A 21,189-nucleotide genomic window follows, 5' to 3' on the forward strand; every position below is an offset into this window, starting at 1 on the left:
GGATCAAGTAAATTTTCTTTATTTCTAATTTATATTTCTTCCTTTAGCTTTGTGAACGATAAGTAAACTAATTATCTAGTTTTGAACACCTTTAAAAACACACAAAATTAACAATTTAAGTTACTCCTGAATATTAAAAAACGCTGATTAATTATCCTATGTTCAAATTATGTAATTTACAAAACTTCTAAACTACACAAATAACTAAAAATGTGCATTATTAAATGTACAATGAGTTTTTGCTTAGTCGTGTATGTGCAAAGGCTAAATCATATGCATATCTATGGCTTATGATTTCAATTTATCATCATGGTACTTAATATTTAATTTTTTAAGGCAGTCAAAAGCAAATTTTTTTTTGTAATAACAACAGGATCTATTCAATCAAATAAAGTTTTTAAATAAAAAGCACCAAATAACATATTTACATATTGTTTTACAGAAAAACTGCTCTAGTATTATGCTTTTGCTTATAAAAATAGCTTTTAATTCATGAAATGGTCAAAATTAGGAGCAGTTTGACCAAATAAGCGCATTTTACTAAATACTAACACATAACTTTAAGGAAAATGCGTGAAAAAATGACCCTTTTTTAAGAAAAATTTATGAGCAGTTTTAAGTAAAATTTTCTACAAAAAAACCTGAATGATAAATACATACCTTTTTCTCGTGTCGCAACGTGGCGAGACTAATCAATCGCTAAACATAGCACAAAATACAACATTCACGTACACGTACATTTAATTCATTCAGTGATAATACAAAACAGCCAAAAAATGGGGGAAAATCCCCACAACACAGTGTTAGATAGTCTTAAATTAGTATCTTGAATTCAACTTTTGACTGAATTGGTTAAACACTTTTCAATACAACATTGAGCTTAAATACTAAATACAAAACGATAGAAGAATTCAATTTTAATTTATTTTGTATATGCAATGAACCCAAATTTATTTATGATTATATTTCAAAGGATTTTAAGTGCCTTTGTGGGTATTTCAATTATTTTCATAAAAAAATTAATAGGAATAATAAAGAATGTAAGAAAGACGACTCTCTAACCAAAAATATAATTAATTAAACCCAATGATTTTAAATATACATAATTTAATGTTAGACTTAAAGACAAACTAGAATAAAGGGCCCATTGAAAAATATATGCCATGCAAAAATATTTCATATTATGGACATTTTTTGTTAATTTTATTGCAATTTTACAGAGACTTCTAAATAAGTTCTTTGCAACATTATTAAATTTTTTACTATACAAAGATCCTATTTTTTTACTTAATCAGAAGTCTCTGTGTTTCTAAAAGAGTGTGTAATATTTTGGCTTTCATACTGTAGTCAAAAACATATTAAACATATTGAATAGTCTAAAAATTTGTTTTGAAGTACTTAAATGCCAAAATACGTTACACTCTGAAAACTTGAATGTGATTTGTCTGATTTGTAGCACATACAAAGCATTTTATCTAGTTTTACATAAAGAAGTAAATTTTGATATTTTCTTTTTATTTCCTCTCTAATGATAGATTTGATAGATTAGGCTTAAATTGCTGGACTAAAAAATTACAGTCTATACAAAGTCAAAATATCAAATATTAATTTAAAGGCTTTATGATAATTTTTCTAAAATGAAAATCATATAAATCCAACAATCTAAATCATCTATCATTAAAAAAAATTTCCTCAAATATATATTTCGACAACGTATATTGCAAGCATGTATGTAAGTGTTGAAAGCTAGGATTCGAACTCACCTCTGGCATGTAGCGCTCGAGTGGACGGGCGTTGATGGCAAAATCGATGCAGGATTTCTAAATATACAGTTTCAGCATGTTTTAATGTAATACAAAATATAAGTAAGTCTATTTTATTTTTTAAATTTAAACCCCTTTTTTGTACTAAATCAAAATTGCTCTCCTTAACAACGATGATTCTTATGGGTCTCGAGAAGGTTCTTTTTGGCGAAAGGACCTGTAACCTCCACCCCAATCCTCCACCCAAAAGGGAAAAAAACTAAAATTTTAGGTAGAGAGTCTTCCTCACCCCTCCTCCGTATCAAAAGTGTATTTCAGGCTAGTAACCTATAATGAAAAACATAATTTTACCTGATTTTTATCAATCTCCGCCTCCTGAAGTTCTGCCTCTCCCTGTTCTTGAAAAGTGATGATAATCAAGGCAACGAAAATATTGACAAAGAAGAAGGGGAACACAATGAAGTAAACAATGTAGAAAATAGACATCTCAATCCTAAATAGAATAATAGTTGTATTATAATTAGATCCCAATAATGCGTCAAAAATTTAGAAGAGAATTATAGAGTCTTATTGGCTGATTTAGAGAGTGTCTCTCTAGATTATTTTTAATGCAGTTTAGTGTATCTATTGGCATAAAACACAAACAAACACACACACACGCGGACAGACACATTTTGTGGACAATCAATTCAGAATTCCCCAAAGCCATAGAAATGACGAGAAAGCATTGATTTTTTTTTAAAAATTGGTAGAAGAAGTGAACACTAGATGCTTTTTTGAAAAAATCATAAAAGATTATTTGTAATTTTTTTATTATTATTATAATTTTTAATTATAACATTAGTTTGGGTTGATATTTTGCTATGCCTGAAATTTTTTTATAAGTTCTACCTGTAAAGATTGACTGGTCCTTGTTCCTCGTAAGTCACAGCCATGGATTGTTGGAGTACACTACAATTAAACAAGAATGATACATGTACATGAATTGTTGGAGTACACTAAAATTAAACAAGAATAATACATGTACATGGATTGTTGGCGTACACTAATATTAAAGAAGGATTAAAGTAATCTTAATAGTTGCAACAGAAGCTCTTTATAGTGCCTATAAAAATGACGTCATAACAAATGACCAATGATAGGCCAATACACAGACTAATAAGACAATATCCATAAAAAGTAGAGTTCTCAAACAAGTTCAGTAAGACAAACGAACATAAGGACTTGTACATTGTCAGAACTTATAACCAGAATAGTAATTTTTCTAAACGTATCCAATTGTTGCAGGAATCATCATGTAAAAAAATATAAGACAACTCTTGTCACACCGTTAAGAGCTATCCGTTACGGACGATAGGACCAATCCTCATCATAGGAAAGTTTCGTTTTTTCCCCAAAAAATAATAAAACTTACACAGGCCATCCCTCAGTAGTCTGAACGGCAAAGAGAGTAAGGCAGGCGATACCCACGTTATCATAGTGAAACTTTTGTCGTCTCCAGAGACGTGGGAAAACGGCGGGGGGCTCCAGGGCATCGGAACCGAATACAAAATATTCGCCCCTAGAAAATAAAAAAAAATTAGCAAATGAAGGGGGGTAAAAAGATAATAACTAATTTATAATTTTTTTCGTTTTCAAATTTTTACCACCGCCTATTAATAAAAAAAATGTTAAAATACCAAAAAAAATCTTTTAAAATACTTGCACAAAATTAAAATGGTCATGTTAAAGAATCAATAAATCACCTAGTTCTTTTCTAACTTAATTTCGATTTTTAAAGTCACTGGCAAGTCATATATTTGCAACCTACTTAAACGTTAAGGCCAAAAGCTTATTGAAATTTTATATTTATTTCCGAATTTTAAAAAGGTGTACTTGTAGAGAAGCAAAACTACTCTACAGGTTACTTGTAGCGGACAGACTCATTTGAAAAGAGGCAGCGCTCCCCATAATAATAATGTTCTTGTATAATATCTATTTTAGGTAAATCATAAATGTATTGTATTATTTATTGTGTTGTTGATTACTTCCCCCATAATATATAAAGGGAAGAAATCTATTATAATCCAATTTAACCCATCCTAATTCTGTAGATATTAAATTTACTTTAGTTTTTAAACTTGTATATATAACCCCTGTTTTATTAGGGATAGAAGCGAAGCTTCTCTACAATTACACTGAGTAACATTCGTCCGTCCGTCCTGTTCTACTTACTGGCAAGTTTCCGCGTCCTCCATGCTGAGATCATTACAGTAGAAGAACTTTCCATTAAACAGTTGGACGGCAATGACGGCAAAGATGAAGTGAAATAGGAGGTAGACAATGAGAATATTACACACGTTCTTCAACGAGTTGATAACACAGTCGAACACGGCCTAAATCACAAAAGAAAATTATAAGTGCTAATGTTGCAAATAAAGTAATAACTTAACCAAACCCAAACATTGTGAAGGGAAAAACAAAATATTTTTGAAACCCACCAAAATATATTTCAAACTACATAGGTAGTCATTAGTTTTTACTAATCAGGTGAATTTTTATATTTCAACTCCAAAATATGGGTCCCCCTTCCATTTTTTAGATGTGGGATATTTACAAATTCTCTCACACATGTAAACATTTTTTTACTGATTTACTTAACCCCCCCGGCCCCCCTCCCCAAAATCTTGTTTTAATTTCACAATTAGATTTTATAACAGTATTTGAACTTACTACGATTGGGTTATCCCTGTATTAAAGCACTTAAAAACACAGCAAAGCTAAAATGTACAAAAATATTTTGATTACCTTAAGTTTAGGCACTCTCTTGATAGTTTTCAAAGGTCTAAGGACCCTAAGTACTCGAAGGGACTTGATAACACCCAGGTTTTCAGCTCCTGAACTTCCACTAAATAGATAGATTGATACAGTATTATGTACATTAGTAGATTTTATTTTTCATTTCGAAGATTTTTTTTTCTAAAATTTTTATATAAAGTTGTAAGTAATAAAACTTTATCTGATTACTGGTGTTTGCGACCCTAGAATTTAAAAACACTGTATTCAAGGATCGAAAAAAATAGCCTAAACCACCCCAAGACTTAAAACCAAAAATCCAAATATTCTAAAACCATCTCAGGACATATTTGAGGCTTCCCGAAAATGGAGAACTCAATCTGTGTGCAGTAGTTAATTGAATGTTAAGCTTCAGGCAGAAAAAAACCCTACTACTTTTTTATAGAATGAACTTTATGATCTAAAAATGCGCTACCGAACAACCAACAAGCAAGACTTGTATAGAAGCAACCATACACTAAAAATAAACTTGTATTAGTAGAGGAAATGAATCCTGAAGGACAGATAAAGAGTTTCTATATATTATAATATATCTACAGGATATTGACAATAGACTGTGCTATATTTATCAACCTTTTACAAATTGACTAAAATGAGAGGGGTAGGTTTCTGGTAGAATCCGTAAAGGTGTGTGTTTTAAGGCTTAAAAATAGTAGTAGAACGATAATATTCACTAAATATGTGTATTTCTTATTGGAAAAGAACTATAGACAAATTTTTTTTTAAAGTTAACATAAATTTTTATCGTTCTACTACTGTTTTTTTCTTATAACACATGACCTTTACGGATTTTACCAGAAACCTACCCATCTCTTTGAGAGAAAAAATTCGTTTTAAAAAAGTTTAGCCTTATTTATAAGGGACACTAAGACTTAATCTTATTATGTAAGTAGTAAGGTATTTTTGTCTGTAGCTTAAGATTTCGATAATTACTGAACTCATTGATTTAAACATTTTATGGAAGCTTCTTGTAGTTCCCTTTATATCTAAGTTTAGTTTTAAGCTATTTCCCTATTTTCCTTACTCCGAATACACAGCTCCTAGATGATAGGATCGCAACCGCTAATTTAAAACATAGAAATAAAAATGGAAGAATATTGCTCATGCTAGTCTATAGCAACATGGTTTAATCTATTGATATTCTGGTCTCAATATTGTTAATATTTATTTATATTATGCTATAACATGTCCGTCCGTCTGGGTAGGATATATTAGAGAAATAGATAGATAGACAAACTTACATCATGTCCATAGAAAATTAATTGGTAGAGAATTCCTTGATCAGAATGATAGCAAGAAAAAGGCATATAGACATAAAGACAGATAATTAGACCTACAGTAAATTAAGTAATTGCATACATCAATGCAATAGATGGACAGATAAACAGATAGAAGGATAGATATACAAACTGATAAATAGAAAGATAGACATACAAACTGATGGATAGATAGATAGACATACAAACTGATGGATAGATAGATAGACATACAAACTGATGGATAGATAGATCGACATACATACTGATGAATAGATAGATGAACTTATATCACATCTATAGGAAATGAATTTATAGCACATAAAACGACTATAAGATCCATACAATTCCACTTTTGAATAGATAGACATACAAACATATAGATAGGTAGATAGACATACAAAGAGATATATAAATAAATAGACAAACAAACTGATAGATGTATAGATAAACTTACATCATGTTCATAGTAAATGAAGTTATGGCACAGGATACAACTATAAGATACATACAATTTCATAGATTGATAGACATACAAACTGATGGATAGATGGATAGACATACAAAATAATGGATAGATAGATATACTTACATCATGTCCATAGTAAATGAAGTGATAGCACAGGATACGACGATGAGATCCATACAATTCCACACATGGATAAATAGACATACAAACATATAGATAGGTAGATAGACATACAGACTGATGTATAAACAGATAGACATACAAACTGAAGGATAGATAGCTAAACTTACATCATGTCCATAGTAAATGAAGTGATAGCACAGGATACGACGATGAGATCCATACAATTCCACATTTCTCTGAGGTAAGAACCAGGGTGAAGAACTAGGCCGTAGTCAATAATCTAATAATTAAAAAAACAGTTATTTTTTTCTCTCTTTATGGCATTAAAAGTCATAATTAACAAACATATTCCATAGTTTTCCTTTTTTTCAGGTATCAGAGTATGCTGAATTAATCTACCCTTCAATTTTTACATATTAAATTTGGCAATTGGTCTGTCACATACATTGTAAAAGGGTTGCATGATAATCTAACTGCCATTGTCCTATCTATCCCTGAATGTGTTTTCATACACACACAAAAAAATTTGCAATAAATGTGAAGCTTTTAATGGTGCCTATAATAAATGACGTCATACTGGCCTACCATTGGTCAAATAAAATGTATACTTGCATGCCATTGGTATTTAGTCAGTGTTTTGGGTTATGATTGGTAATTTGTATTGCAAGACGTTTTTTTTTATATGCACTAAAAAAAGATTCAGCAAATGTATTAGGAAAATTTACAATTTTTTATTATCAAGATTTAAAAAAAAAATCATCTTCGCTACCTTTGTTAAAATCCTTGTTTTAATAACATTTTTAAAAATATCAAAATACTACTATATAGTCTAAAAATATTTTTTTTTATTATTAAGTCCGTTTTTTTTTACATTTTATAACCTCTGAAAATTATATCGATAGTTTAACCTTAATAAGTCTTTAATTGTAAGGTTTTTTCATTTTCATTTACATAATTAATTTTACAATTTCACAAAACAAAAAAAAGTCATCAAAGTAATTTAGAGAGTCTTTTTTTTTAAGATTTATAATTACTTTGATATATATAAGCGCTTTAACTACATAAAGTTTTTATAGAATTTCTGATAAATTTAATGTGTGTCTTTTAAAATTTATCAGGAAATCTGATTTTTTCTTCATACTTTTAACTGAGTGTCATTTTTGAAGTCTTTTATCAACTAACTACAATGATTTGAAAGCTTTATTAAATTTTCATGAGATTTGTCATAAAGTCTTAAAATCTTAAAATTCATTATTTGATTATAATGCTCTAAAACTAATCATTAAAAAAGAGAAAAAACTGCTATTAGACTTATCAATGATGGAAATTACTTAGTTTTAGAGATTTTTGGACCACTTTCAATTAGAGAGAAAAAGTTAAAGAAGAATTATCATCTTATACTCATTAGAATAAAACAATAGATTGGGAAGGATTAAATAACTGTATGTCCCCACCCTGAGGACATTGTGCCGACTTTCAATTCGGTCTTAGAAAATAAACTTTTAGCGTCGGGAATATTAACACAGGCAAGTCGCTACAAAAGAGCAGAAAGCAATTTGCTAACAGACGAAAAGGTCCCCAACAAAGGGATTCGGGTTATATATCTAAATATGTTTATAGATTAATCTATGATGTCTGTTTGTTTGTTTGTAACGAAGGATCTCGCTAACCACTAAACCGATCGGGTTCTCCTTAAAAGGGTAGATTCTCAGAGGTCTCGGGAAGGTTTATAACTATTTTGGGGGAGGGTAACACCACCCTCCCACGAGAACTCGCCCCTAGAAAAAAAATTACATCCCCCAAAATTTTTTTCCAATCTATTTTTTTCAACTAAAATAAAAACAAAATATTTCCCCCCCAAAAAAGTTTTTTACTTTTTCTTTTAAAATTTAAATTAAGAAATTGAGTTATCCAATTCAATTCCCACCTCTGCAAGTGTCTCTAGAGGCCTCTAGGGGCGTAGCCGCTAGTATGATAAAAAATGATAAATAATATACCTTTCTCCTTTATCTTTATCTCTTATTGATAATCCCAGGAAGTTTGAGACAAGAATAAAAATGAGACAAATACTTTTCCTAATCACCACAGGATTAGGCGGGGATAAAATAGGACAAGGATTCCTCAAACAATTTGTCAGCCAGGCAGGAATTTTTTTTTATAAAGTAAATAATATTTATTAAAGTACATAGTCTTATTTCTAAATTACTGACTTTATTCTGAACCCGGTATTAGTGTCGGACTGATTATGACGTAACAAAAAAAATTAGCCAATGAGAGGCTACTATGAATTTTACCATTGGTCAATAATGTCCTCTCATTGGCTAATTTTTTTTGTTACGTCATAATCAGTCCGACACTAATACCGGGTTCCTTTATTCTTGATAGGAAGGTAAAAGGAAGATGATTAAAGTCCCTCAACAGATTATCACGTCATACGATATAATAGCCAATGAGAGACCAGTAAACACTGTAATTGACCAATATGGTAAAATTTATGCTGGCCTCTCATTGGTTATTTTATCGTATGACGTCATAATCTGTTAAGCGACTTTAATTATCTTCAGGCAAAGTAACATTAAGAGAACTTAATCGCAATATATAATTTGGTAGAAAAAAAATAGCCAAAAACATTATCCCGTGAGCACCCCTATAATGTTTAGAAATATGTATGTACTATGTATTACCCCGTCCCGGATTTGAAAAATTTTGTTAAAAGTTTTGCCCCCAGCCAAAATATGGTTGATTTATGCATAAAAATGACCCATGCAAAATATTTTTTCTGTAGTGCAAAAATTGCGACGGTACAAGCACTGCAAAGTTTTTAAAATCTGCAAAAAACCCTGTTTTTATGGCTTTTTTGGGGCTTTTGTACCATCCCAATTTTGAAGATTTTTACAAAATTTCAATTCGGGTGTGTTGATATATACCTGAAATTTACCAAAAAAAATGGGGGCAGTCTCAATTATAACATATGAAGGTGTAGCAAGTAATCTTCCAAATACAAAATTGTCAAATTGCATACATATATAATAGGGTTGGGCCGGATACTTTTTTGGACGGATACTGGATATCTGGCTGATTTATAATGCCGGATATCTGTCAAATATATGTTATTTTGCCGGATATCCAGTTATTTGACCGGATATCCGGTTATTTTGCCGGATATCCGGTTATTCGGCCAGATATCCGGTTATTCGGCCGATGTTCTTTTATTCGGTCAGATATCTGGTAATTTGCCATATAACGATTATCTGTCATTAGAAATCAACAGGATATCCGGTATCCAGCCAAAAAAGTATCGGCCCAACCCTATTATATATGTATGCAATTGTTTCTCTTTACAGTAAAGTTTCTGATAGATCCAGGGAATGTTTCAGTTATTACCACTTAAATAAAATTAGAGGATCGACCCTACTCTCAGGTGCCCAAGAGTTCTTTAGGAGCGTTACCGCTAGAAAGTAATATGGAGAAGCTCTTCTTGTGAAAATTAGATAATTTTTAACATTATCTTTTTATGTGTCATTATTCATTGTTTATCTCTGTTAATTTTGTATTGACTTAATGGAAAAAGATGTCTTAGCTCATAAAATATGTTCGGTGCTTTCCCTCAAAGTGTCTTTTGATCACTGACAACCCCTCCCTCCTTATATTAACTTGCAAGGGTCCCTGGTACCCAATATAAACTATCCTTACCTGACCTTATATAATTAAGAAACAAACTAGAAAGTATGTGCTCGACTTGGCACTTGGGAAACTGGCAATAATTTGCATTAAACTTACGTCTTCAATATATCAAAAACTAAAGCTATAAAGCAGAAGTACCGATTGCAGAGTTGCTTCACTTTCTAAACCCTTATTGTTACAGGAATCATCAACCAAAGTTTTCAATCAAAAAGTTTCAACTTGCTTAGATTAAATAAAAGAGCTAACCTTTACGGAGTTCGTTCAGACTCATATTATAGAAAAGATTTGCATTTAATAAGTATCAGAAATAGATTGGACAAAATAGACCGTTTAATACACTAGTCCCAAAAGTTTGAAAATAACCTTTTCTTATTCGTTGACTCAATAACTTTGGGGACTTTCAATAAATTTTGATGGATTGGTTTATTAATTTGTGTGTTTAATCGTTTCTACCACTAATTTTAATCTACAGAAGGGTTAATTTTGTGTATTATTAATGGGGATGTACATCAATTCATTAGCCATAGTCTTATCCCTTAGATCCTTCAGTAACATGTTATTTCTTGTTATGTAATAAAAATGAAAGTGTTCTAGTTATTAGAAGACTTTGGGTACAGGGATCTAGAGGGATTAGGCAATGGCTGATAAATTTATTTGTATATTCCATGATGATACACAAACTAACCCTTTTTTGTTGATTACATAGTGGTTGAAACGTTTGATCACTAAACCTAATGAACCAACCAATTAAAATTCAATTAAAGTCTCCTAAGTTGTTGAGCCAAGAAATAAAAAAAATGTTATTATAAACCTTCCGGGACTAGTGTATTAAACAGCCCATGTCCCCTCCCTCCCTAGTTATTCTTAGACTTGTGATACACTCTTGTATAGTTCAGGGAGGGAGAGGACATTGAGCTGTTTATTAGTATTAAATAATTGATAAATTGACGTGTATACCCCATGATTATACACAAACTTACCCTTTCTGTTGATTACAATAGGTGGTTGGAACGTCTTATTAAACCAATTAAAATTTCAAACAATCTAAAAAGTTGTTGAGCAAACAAATGAAAAAGTTTTTAAAACTTTGGGGACTAGTGTAATTAACAGCCCATTGTGCTCTGCCTCTCAATTTATTATTAGACTTTTGGTACACTCTGGTATAATTCAGAGAGGGAGGGGAAATTGGACTGTTTATTTCACTTGTCCCTAAAGTTTTATAATTGTTTTTCTAATTCATTAGGTTAACAACTTTTGAGAATTTTATTGAATTTTGATTGGTTGGTTTATTAAGTCAAGTGTATAAACGTTTCAACCGCTAAGTTTAATCTACAAAAGGGATAGTTTTGTGTATCAAACAAATCTCATACTTATAATAGAGGTAGGCCGGATACTTTTTTGGACGGATACCAGATATCCAGATGATTCATAATGCAACATATTTGGTATCCGGCAAATTACCGGATATCCGGCCGAATAACCAGATATCCGGCCAAATTACCGGATATTTGCTAGATATCTGGCCAGATGTCAAATATTCGGCATTAAAAATTAGCCAGATATCCAATATCCGTCCAAAAAAGTATCCGGCCCAACCCTATTATATATGTATGCAATTTGACAATTTTGTATTTGGAAGATTACTTGTTACACCTTCATATGTTATAATTGAGACTGCCCCCATTTTTTTTGGTAAATTTCAGGTATATATCAACACACTTGAATTGAAATTTTGTAAAAATCTTTAAAATTGGGATGGTACAAAAGCCCCAAAAAAGCCATAAAAACAGGGTTTTTTGCAGATTTTAAAAACTTTGCAGTGCTTGTACCGTCGCAATTTTTGCACTACAGAAAAAATATTTTGCATGGGTCATTTTTATGCATAAATCAACCATATTTTGGCTGGGGGCAAAAATTTTAACAAAATTTTTCAAATCCGGGACGGGGTACTATGTATACTAAGAGATATAAGTTTTCCGGAACTTTAATGTAGGGAGTAGATTTGAAATCTGCATCAAATTTTAAGGATTTTTTATAAAATTCATTTTTTGTATAATTCTTTATCTAAAAGCGGAAATACAAATTAAGTTAATTAATTTTGGCATCCGTGATTGGTGGATTTAAAAAATCTGCGCTCTGATTGGATGTCGTACATCATTCAACTAATTAGAGCGCAGGTAGTTTAAAATCCAACTATCCTATTGGTCAAAATTAATTAACTTAAAATGTATTTCCGCTTTTAGATAAAGAATTATACAAAAAACGAATTTTATAAAAAATCCTTAAAATTTGATGCAGATTTCAAATCTACTCCCTACATTAAAATTCCGGAAAACTTATATCTCTTAATGTATACCCCCAGAATATATATCATAAATAAACCTTTACAATTATTGTGCAGATAAATATTTCAATAGAAAAAAACGTCCAAGGGGAGGGGGTAATGAAGGGTCTAATAACCAAAGGCATCCCAAAAGTTTTGAAAATCATCAAAAAAATTTTCCAGAAATCTACAAATTAAAATGAATAAAAGATTATATTCTTACTCTGATTATTATAATAACAAGGATGACAACATCCATAAAAGCGAAGCTCTGAAACAATATGACAGACGAACATTAACTCTTGTGAAGTGTCAGAACTGAATACACAAATATTAATACATATGTTTTGACAAAATTATAAGTAAATTTGTTGAAAAACATCTTAAATACCGAATTCTGTTTCAGGACATACAGACAATTTTAGGACTTGATTATAGAGATGCTTCGCTTAAAATAAAAAAAAATGTTGCTAATAAAGTGAAAAAATTAACATGTTTAAAATGGACGTACGGACATTATGGTAACGATTATAGAGTTGCTACACTTTTTAAATAGCACCAACAGGAATCTGCATGCAAAGTTTAAAGTCGATATGACAATTCTAACATGCCTAAATTAACGTTACGGACGGACGGACGTACGGACGGACCACCCCTAATAATAGAAAAACTTCGCTTTTAATATCAATATACAAAAGCAGAAAAAAATCACAAAACTGAATGATTATTTTATAATCATCTTTTTTTTTAGTTCATATTTAGCTACTTAGGCAAATTTAGTGTCCTGTTTTGCGAATCATTTAAATTATATAATTTTACCTACAAATCGTCTTTGAATTTTTTCTTAATATTTTGTTCTCATAGAAACTTTGAAACATATAACTAGGTATATTTATTTATCGCATTGTATTATAAATAGCTTTTTACAAATATAAAAATGTATAATTATAAGATTAAAACCAGTCTTGCTAGCCCTGAGATGTCGAAGGAACGAACTAACAAAACGTTTTTTTAGTATTATGATTGTACATTGTATATTTGTAGAAAACTGGATATAATACGATACGATACATGATTTTTCAGTGTGGCTGAGAACCGGTTTTTATCCACCAGATATAAATCGGTTTTGAGGCCATACTGTTTGTTTTCTTTGTGTTGTTAGTTGAGCTACTTTACATAAGGTGGATTGTTTATATGTCCAACGTCCAGTAAAAAAAGGATTGTCGTATTGTCTAAAAGTCGTCCTTGTTTAATGTTTCAAAGTTTCTATGTTTTCACAAAGCAGAGGATTTAAAACCCCTAAACTTGTAAAAAAAGAAGGATTTCTCTACCTCCTAATTCAACTTTTCCAACGGGTTGGCCTGTAATTTCAATTTTCAGATTATTACTTACCAGAAATTATTAAAATAAAATAAAATTAACATCACCTCAATTCTATCAAAGTTTCATCACATATAAAGTGGGAATGGTTATTTATCGCATCGTATTATAGACAGCTTTTTCGCGGATATTAAAATGAAAGTTCATAAGACTTAAACCAGGTTTGTTAGCCCTGAGGGGCCAAAAGGTTCGTCTAACAAAACTGGTGTTAATTTTATGATTTTTATTTCAATATTCGTGGGAAATTGTCTGTAATACGATACACTACATGAGTTTCAGTATGGCTGATATCCGGTTCTAATCCAGCGGATTCTAATCAGTTTCGAAGCCATACTGGAAATATAATTATAAAATTTGTGCTCTTCTACTATGTTTATCTAACTGTGCTGTGCTGTATATTAAAAAACAAATATAGAGGGTAGTAACATCTAGTTTTTTTTTCGTGTCATGCTAATTTCTATCAAAATCACATAAAAAATAACCCAGTTCTAAAAACAGGTATAAATTTTCTGGAAAAACATCTGAGCCGAATATTTTACAGGGCTCGGCATTCGCGCGTCAGCCGCGTGTAAGCCTCAGTGAAATCGTCATTTTATTAAAAATCATCTAAATGTCTAAACAGACAATCCATCATTTCGATTTTTTTTGTGACACTAACGGGTTCAAGTATTAGGCTCATGCGCGGCTTCCGAGCCCTGAATTATTTATTGTTTTCATCAAGCAGTAATTTAAATGGTTATTTTGTTTTTCATAATGTTTTCCAGAACCTTTTACCCACCCTTCAATTCCCAATTTTTTACTATTCTATGTCTTTACAAAAAATTAATTGTTATGTTATTAAATTTTTACCTTGAGTAAAACTTCGATTGCAAAAATACATGTAAATCCGTAATCAAGCTGACCCAGAAATTTGTTCCATTCGCTGTCCACATTTACAGGATCCTAAAAAAGGACCTTGTCAAAAATTGTGTCTTTATAATGTCAACATAAATGTGTAGATTATAGATGCGTAAATATTATGTCAGCAATTGCCACTTTTTATAAAGTCATGTTAATGACATAACCCCTCAAATTAAGAATCGATAGAATGCCAGCATTTTTACAGGGGATAATAAATCTCTTTTAGATACTCTATGTTAATTTTTTGGTGTTCATCTAATTATCATCCAACCTATCTGCCTGTCTATCTATCTATAAAGTCTATTATATACAATATCTACCTATATGCCTATCTATCTCTATTTCATTGTTCCTAAATATAACTCTTGTAATTGATATTTTTTAATGGCATTACAGATTGTTTTTAGTGCATTAAGGAATGGAATGCTTATCAATCTATATAACTTCTCACCTATATTAGAATCTATCCATCTATCTACCGATCTTTCTTTATACATATCTATCAATGTATCTACATATTTGATAAAGCAGCTTATAGTGCCTATAAATAATGATGTCATACAATACAAATGATCATAAGCTATTTGTATTGTATGACGTCATTTTTCTATAGGCACAATAAATTCCTTCCTATTTTATCCATCTATCACTGTATATCTGCTATACCTCAGATGCCAAAGATACTGAAGAGGCCACAATAACCAACATGATGAAAACGTCAAACAGTGGAAATGTGACAATTGAATGGATGGCTGCACGAAATGAATTCTCACTGAAAATATAATATTCAATAATCTAATAAGGTTAATTCAATGTGTATTGTTTTTGATACATAAAGTATTGCTTTAAACGAAGCTTTTTATAGAACCTTTACAATAGATGACGTCAAACAATACAAATGACCAATGATAGGCCAATACACAGACTAATTGACCAATGGTAGGCTAGTAAGACGTCAGTTTTATAGACACTACAAAGAGCTTCGTTTAAACGGCATAAAAACTCATTTTTCAAATTTGGCTTTTTTTTTGAAGGCGTAACTACGTCTAATAATTCCAAAACCGTTGTCTCAAACCAAAAAGGTGCATAACTTTTTACAATAAAGGTACTAAGAAAAAGAGGTAATGTCTGATTGAGCCAATAGGAGAATCGCATCGGTACATACATTTAATCTCATTGGTTGAAATTGTGTACACATTTTGTTACGAACGTATTTTTTTTCATTTCATACATAGATAAAAGTCAACTGTAAACAGTATATTTTCTTAGTAAAAAGCTTTGCGGAATCAAAAATAATTGCCTAAACATTTTATCTTCAATTTAAAAGCTTCAAACAGAGTTGGATTCTTATAAAAAAAGGTGGGCTGGCTACTCGCTGGTGAGGCAAAATTATTTTTGTGAAAAATCCTCCAAAATCGAATAAAAAAATTTACAAAAATTAAATGAAATCTTGAAAGGGTTATTAACATACGATTTTGTTTAATTTGTGTAGATTTTTAATGTGCTTTTGAATGATTTTTCACAAAAATAATTTTGCCTCACTAGGTATCGAGTAGCGAGTCTATCATTTTTTAAGAATCCACATCAGCTTGAGTCGATAGTTAACAATACTTTTGTCTGCTAGAAATGTTCCTTCATAGATTTGACGAAAAAGGGTTCAGAATATGCTTCTATTCTTATATTTCTATTCTTTTTACAACAGGCCGACTAACGGACCGTTTATAAGATTTGGCGGACTAAGAACATATTTGTTTAAAGATGTAACAAAAACAAATAGCAGAGGTGCAAAGACATTTAATACCCTGGCCTAAATAAATATTTATTATGTAAGGCTACACCAATCTTTAGGCTTTATTACACTTCGGTTTTCCTTAAGGTATTTTTTATACATATTCATTCAAAGAGCTGCTACTTTTAAATATTACTGGTTGCTAGGATAGTGGAAAAATAATGCCAAGTCTTGCGGTCGTAGCGGTCATGCGTCATATTGGAGGTTGACGCAAATTTCAGATCTCAGTTTTCGACGTTTGATTTACTATTTTTCTTCATAAGATAAAAGCGATGCTTGCAAGATTATTAAATTCGATTTAATACAAAGATAATTTTTATTCAAATCGCGAAATCTGGGATCTGAAATTTGCGTCACTCTTCCAACCTGAAAGTGGGGAAGGGAAAAAGGGATGGGGTAGAACCGGTTATCATAATGTTTTATTTTCTTGACTTAAAACTCTATCGTTCTTGCTGTAGACAAAGTAATTTTTGTTTCTTTTTAAATTAGTTTTCAATTCAAATAAAAATAGAATGTAAGAAAAATGAGGGTAAAATTATTTGAAAAATATTCTAAAAACTTATGCATAAGAACTAAAGAAAATGAGAAGAAATGCAATCGCAATTTTTCTTCCATAATTTTTCCATTCCAATTATTCATTACTAATGCATTATAATTTATGTAAGCTTACTTGAGTTCAGTTACATACAGATAAAATTTGCATTTTTAAAAGCGCAGCTATACTAACTATACCCTTTTCTTTTCATATACATATACATATACCATTCTATTTTATTTATTTATCGCATCGTTTTATAGACAGCTTTCTGCGGAAATTAAAATAAAAAATTCTAAGATTAAAACCAGTTTTGTTAGCTTAACAAAATTGGCATCAATTTTAAGATTTTTGTTTTAAAATTCGTGGAAAAATGTCAGTAATAAATAATTTTTCAGTATGGCTAAAAATCGGTTCTAATCCAGCGGATATTATCCGGTCTCGAAGCCATACTGGAAACGTAATACTAATAATTTATGATATTGAGTAATTTGGTATCTTTGACTATTTGTGTTTTTTAAAAATGGGAATTGGTCTAATCTTAATTTCTGTTTTATCTTGTATATAATTTACTTTTTTTTCTCTACAATTACGTACATACGTATATTGGTATTGTAAAGAAGCTACTTTACAAGCCTTTTTGTCTGTATGTGAATAAAGCCATTGTCGCGCCCAAATAACGTAATGACTCTAAACAAGGCTTAAAAGAGAAAATGAGGATTAAACATCTAATGTCTCAAAAATACTTCATTAGGGAATGTTCAGGATTTGAATCAAACAGGCTGTTGAGCGCTAAAACCCCCCTCCCATTTTTAGAAATAAAAAGAAATGAGGGGAGGGGTAGTTTTTTCTTATGTCTAAAACAAAAATTTTAGTACCTTAACCCATCTGGTCTACCCAGTACCCAATATAACCTAACCTAGCCCGAACTTAAGTACTAAACACAAAAACTACACTTTTTTTTCTCAACTTACTAGAAAAAAAGTGGGGGGGGGGGGGTATCAATGCACCCAATATGAGTGCCCGAAATTTCTTGATGTTTCTCTATAATTTGATGTACTTAACCTTGTTTGCTATTTTGGAGTAATTAAGCAACTATTTAATGGCCATTAAGCAAAACATATACAGACATTAAATAGACATATACGTATGTACTATTTTGGTGGTTCAATTTGCTTTTAAAAGTATAGATGCTCTTTTTTAGAAGCGAAGCAACTCCATCATTTACAGAACGAATCATAGTAATATGTCCAACCGATCTAACAATTTTGACGAAGCCCAATCTGTACCACTTTTGATTCCTGTGACGCCATAAAAATGAGAGAGATGAGAGGAGAAGTGGGAAAGAAAACCCTTATAAAAGAGGTGGAGAGTCCCTCATTTTTATGACGTCATAGGAATCAAAAGTGGTGCAAAAGTGGTACAGATTGGGCTTCGTCACAATTGTTATTTCTAAATTATTTACGGACATAAATTTTACTGTTTAAATCACTAAGCAATAAATTATAATTTCATGCAAAAAAAAATAATTTATATGCCTGCAGTTGTTTCATCAGATAATGAATGTCTTTTTATTCTAAAACTGCAGGAAAAGTGTTGCAACGTTATACAAGCGTAAAATGTAGAACTTTTTATTTTTCACCACAGACTAATAAATATAGAATAACAAGAACATAAGAGTATAACACTCTAGAGGGAAGGGATTAAATAACTGTATGTCCCTTTCCTAAGGACTATGTGCAAACTTTTAATTGGGTCTTTGAAAATCAACGAATAGCGAATATTAACACAAAAGAGCAGAAAGTAATTTGCTAGCAGACGAAAAAGATCCTTAAATGGGGACTTCGGGTAGTTGTTTGGTTTTACATTGTCATTTATATACTATAGTTTTATTACAATAACTTGATCAACATCTTAATTATTCCTTTTTCACAAAAAAAAAATGTTAAATAAATATGAGTTACCAATTTTAACGTCATTAGTTATGATTTGGTCTTAACGCATTTCTTACACGGGGATCTAAAGTGATAATACAATAGCCGACAAATTGTTGTACAATTACATCCTCAATGTTGATAAATAAAATTACCCCTGTAGATTACAATTAGTGTTTAAAACGAATGGACACTAAATCTAATAAACCAACCAATCAAAATTCATTAAAAGTTCTTAAAGTTGTTAAGCCAACGAATAATTATAAAACTTTGGGGACTTGTGTAATAAACAGCCCATTGTCCCTTCAGTCTCTGTGTTTCTTACACCATTCATTGTTTTTCTGTGTCTATCCTTATAACAAAACATTGATAACTTCTTCCTTACTTTCTATATATTACATGTTCTATGTAATAGTATATGTGTAAATGTTTCCTTACTTTCTATATATTACATGTTCTATGTAATAGTATATGTGTAAATGTTTCCTTACTTTCTATATATTACATGTTCTATGTAATAGTATATGTGTAAATGTTTCCTTACTTTCTATATATTACATGTTCTATGTAATAGTATATGTGTAAATGTTTTCTTACTTTCTATATATTACATTTTCTATGTAATAGTATATGTGTAAATGTTTAGTGTAAAATACTGTTTTATAAAACTATAAACACAACTAACAGATACAAAACTTTATAATTGGCCAGCTGCAGTTACAACAACTCAGGGCTTAGGGACAAGTAATAGTTGTGTATCGCATCGTATTATAAACTGCTTTCCGCGGATATAAAAAAAACTAAAACCAGTTTTGTTATCCACGAGGGTCCGAAGGCACAGGCTATTAAAATTTGTTTTACATTTATGATTTTTAGTTTAATATTTGTTGAAAATTGTCTGTAATAAGATGCTAAACATGATTTTTTTTTCAGTGTGGCTTAGAACCGGTTCTTATCCAGCGGAAATTTCAACCTGTTATGTCATAATGTGGAGCTTGAGCTGGCCCCAGTGGTTACACAAAAGTACCCCAGAATACTCAAAATTTTAAAAACACTCCTTTATTATTCCTCTTAATTGTATTAGCATTATAAAATAGTTGTATGCATGCAGGATTTTTAAAATCTTTTTGAAATGATAATCTCTTATTTATTATAAATTGAGATAGGTCTGCATAAAAAGATATTATGAAACTAATAAAAAGTTTATTGTAGGTATATATCTCAGAAATAACTAATAAAAATTATTGAGTAAATGTCATGGAACAAACTCTTGCTTTTATTAACCTTGCTTCAATTATTTTTATCTTCATTCAATGTTTATTCCTTTTGAAAAGTAATTTTATTTTATTAAAAAATGGGTAAAAAGCTGGTTGAATCTAGTCTGACTACTCTTATAATATTTCATCAAACAATTCCTTAATTAGTTTTATACATTCATATTCACTATTAAAATTAATTTTCTCTAACGTTATATTTCATGTAATAAAAGTAGGATAAGTTTTCAACAGGGATCGGAAGCCTCACGTAAGCCGCGCATAAGCCTCAGTTTTAAACCTGCTTGTGAGCAGAAAAAAAAATTTCAGAAAGAAGGATTGTCTGCTAAAGAGCCGTTTTATACATCCAGCTGAATTTTATTGTGATAAAATCACGATTTCATTGAGGCTTACACGCGGCTTACGTGAGGCTTCCGATCCCTGGTTTTCAATTAAATTACTGAAGAGAATTAAACTTGATTTCTAGATTAATATACCTAACCAACACAGAAATCATTAAACACAAATCAAATTAGTATAATCCTTATACTAAAGTAACAGGATGTCTGTGTGTTTGTGTGTCTGTGTGTTTGTATGTTTGTATGTTTGTACCGAAGGATCTCGCTAACCGCTGAACCGATCGGGTTCTCCTTAACAGGGTAGCTTCTCATAGGTCCCGGGAAGGTTTATAACTATTTTCTTGGGGGGTGGGACACCCCCAACCCCCAAAAAATGAAAAATCCCCCCCCCAAAAAAAAATAAATTAGAAAAAAAATTTTTTTTAACTAAAATTAAAAATGAAGGGGGGGGGGCACCACCCTCACCCCCCCCAAAAAAAATATTTTTTTTCGCCCCCCCCCAAAAAAAAAATAAAATTTTTTTTTTTTTAAATCTAAAATAAGAAATTGAATTATTAATTTCGACTCTCTCCTCCTCAAGTGCCCC

At 30.8% G+C, this 21,189-nt stretch overlaps 1 protein-coding gene across 4 annotated transcripts in view; it reads right to left on the reverse strand.

The window, feature by feature from the left end:
* LOC145331020 (voltage-dependent calcium channel type A subunit alpha-1-like) overlaps positions 1 to 21,189 on the reverse strand; it is a 172,473-nt gene that overhangs the window by 34,625 nt on the left and 116,659 nt on the right. For 2 of the 4 annotated variants that reach the window (XM_080175614.1, XM_080175613.1), the window contains 10 exons: positions 15,400 to 15,505; positions 14,683 to 14,775; positions 6,614 to 6,726; positions 4,551 to 4,650; positions 3,978 to 4,138; positions 3,178 to 3,324; positions 2,655 to 2,714; positions 2,115 to 2,256; positions 1,764 to 1,820; positions 661 to 699 (listed from right to left, as the gene is read on the reverse strand). In XM_080175614.1, coding sequence (XP_080031740.1) covers positions 661 to 699; positions 1,764 to 1,820; positions 2,115 to 2,256; positions 2,655 to 2,714; positions 3,178 to 3,324; positions 3,978 to 4,138; positions 4,551 to 4,650; positions 6,614 to 6,726; positions 14,683 to 14,775; positions 15,400 to 15,505 — 1,018 coding nt within the window. The remainder of the gene's footprint in view (positions 1 to 660; positions 700 to 1,763; positions 1,821 to 2,114; positions 2,257 to 2,654; positions 2,715 to 3,177; positions 3,325 to 3,977; positions 4,139 to 4,550; positions 4,651 to 6,613; positions 6,727 to 14,682; positions 14,776 to 15,399; positions 15,506 to 21,189) is intronic. The other 2 variants (XM_080175615.1, XM_080175616.1) reach the window with 1 other exon arrangement.

Source organism: Acartia tonsa, chromosome 11, assembly GCF_053477335.1.
Source record: "Acartia tonsa isolate MP-2025a chromosome 11, ASM5347733v1, whole genome shotgun sequence".
NCBI classification, from domain to species: Eukaryota; Metazoa; Arthropoda; class Copepoda; order Calanoida; family Acartiidae; genus Acartia; species Acartia tonsa.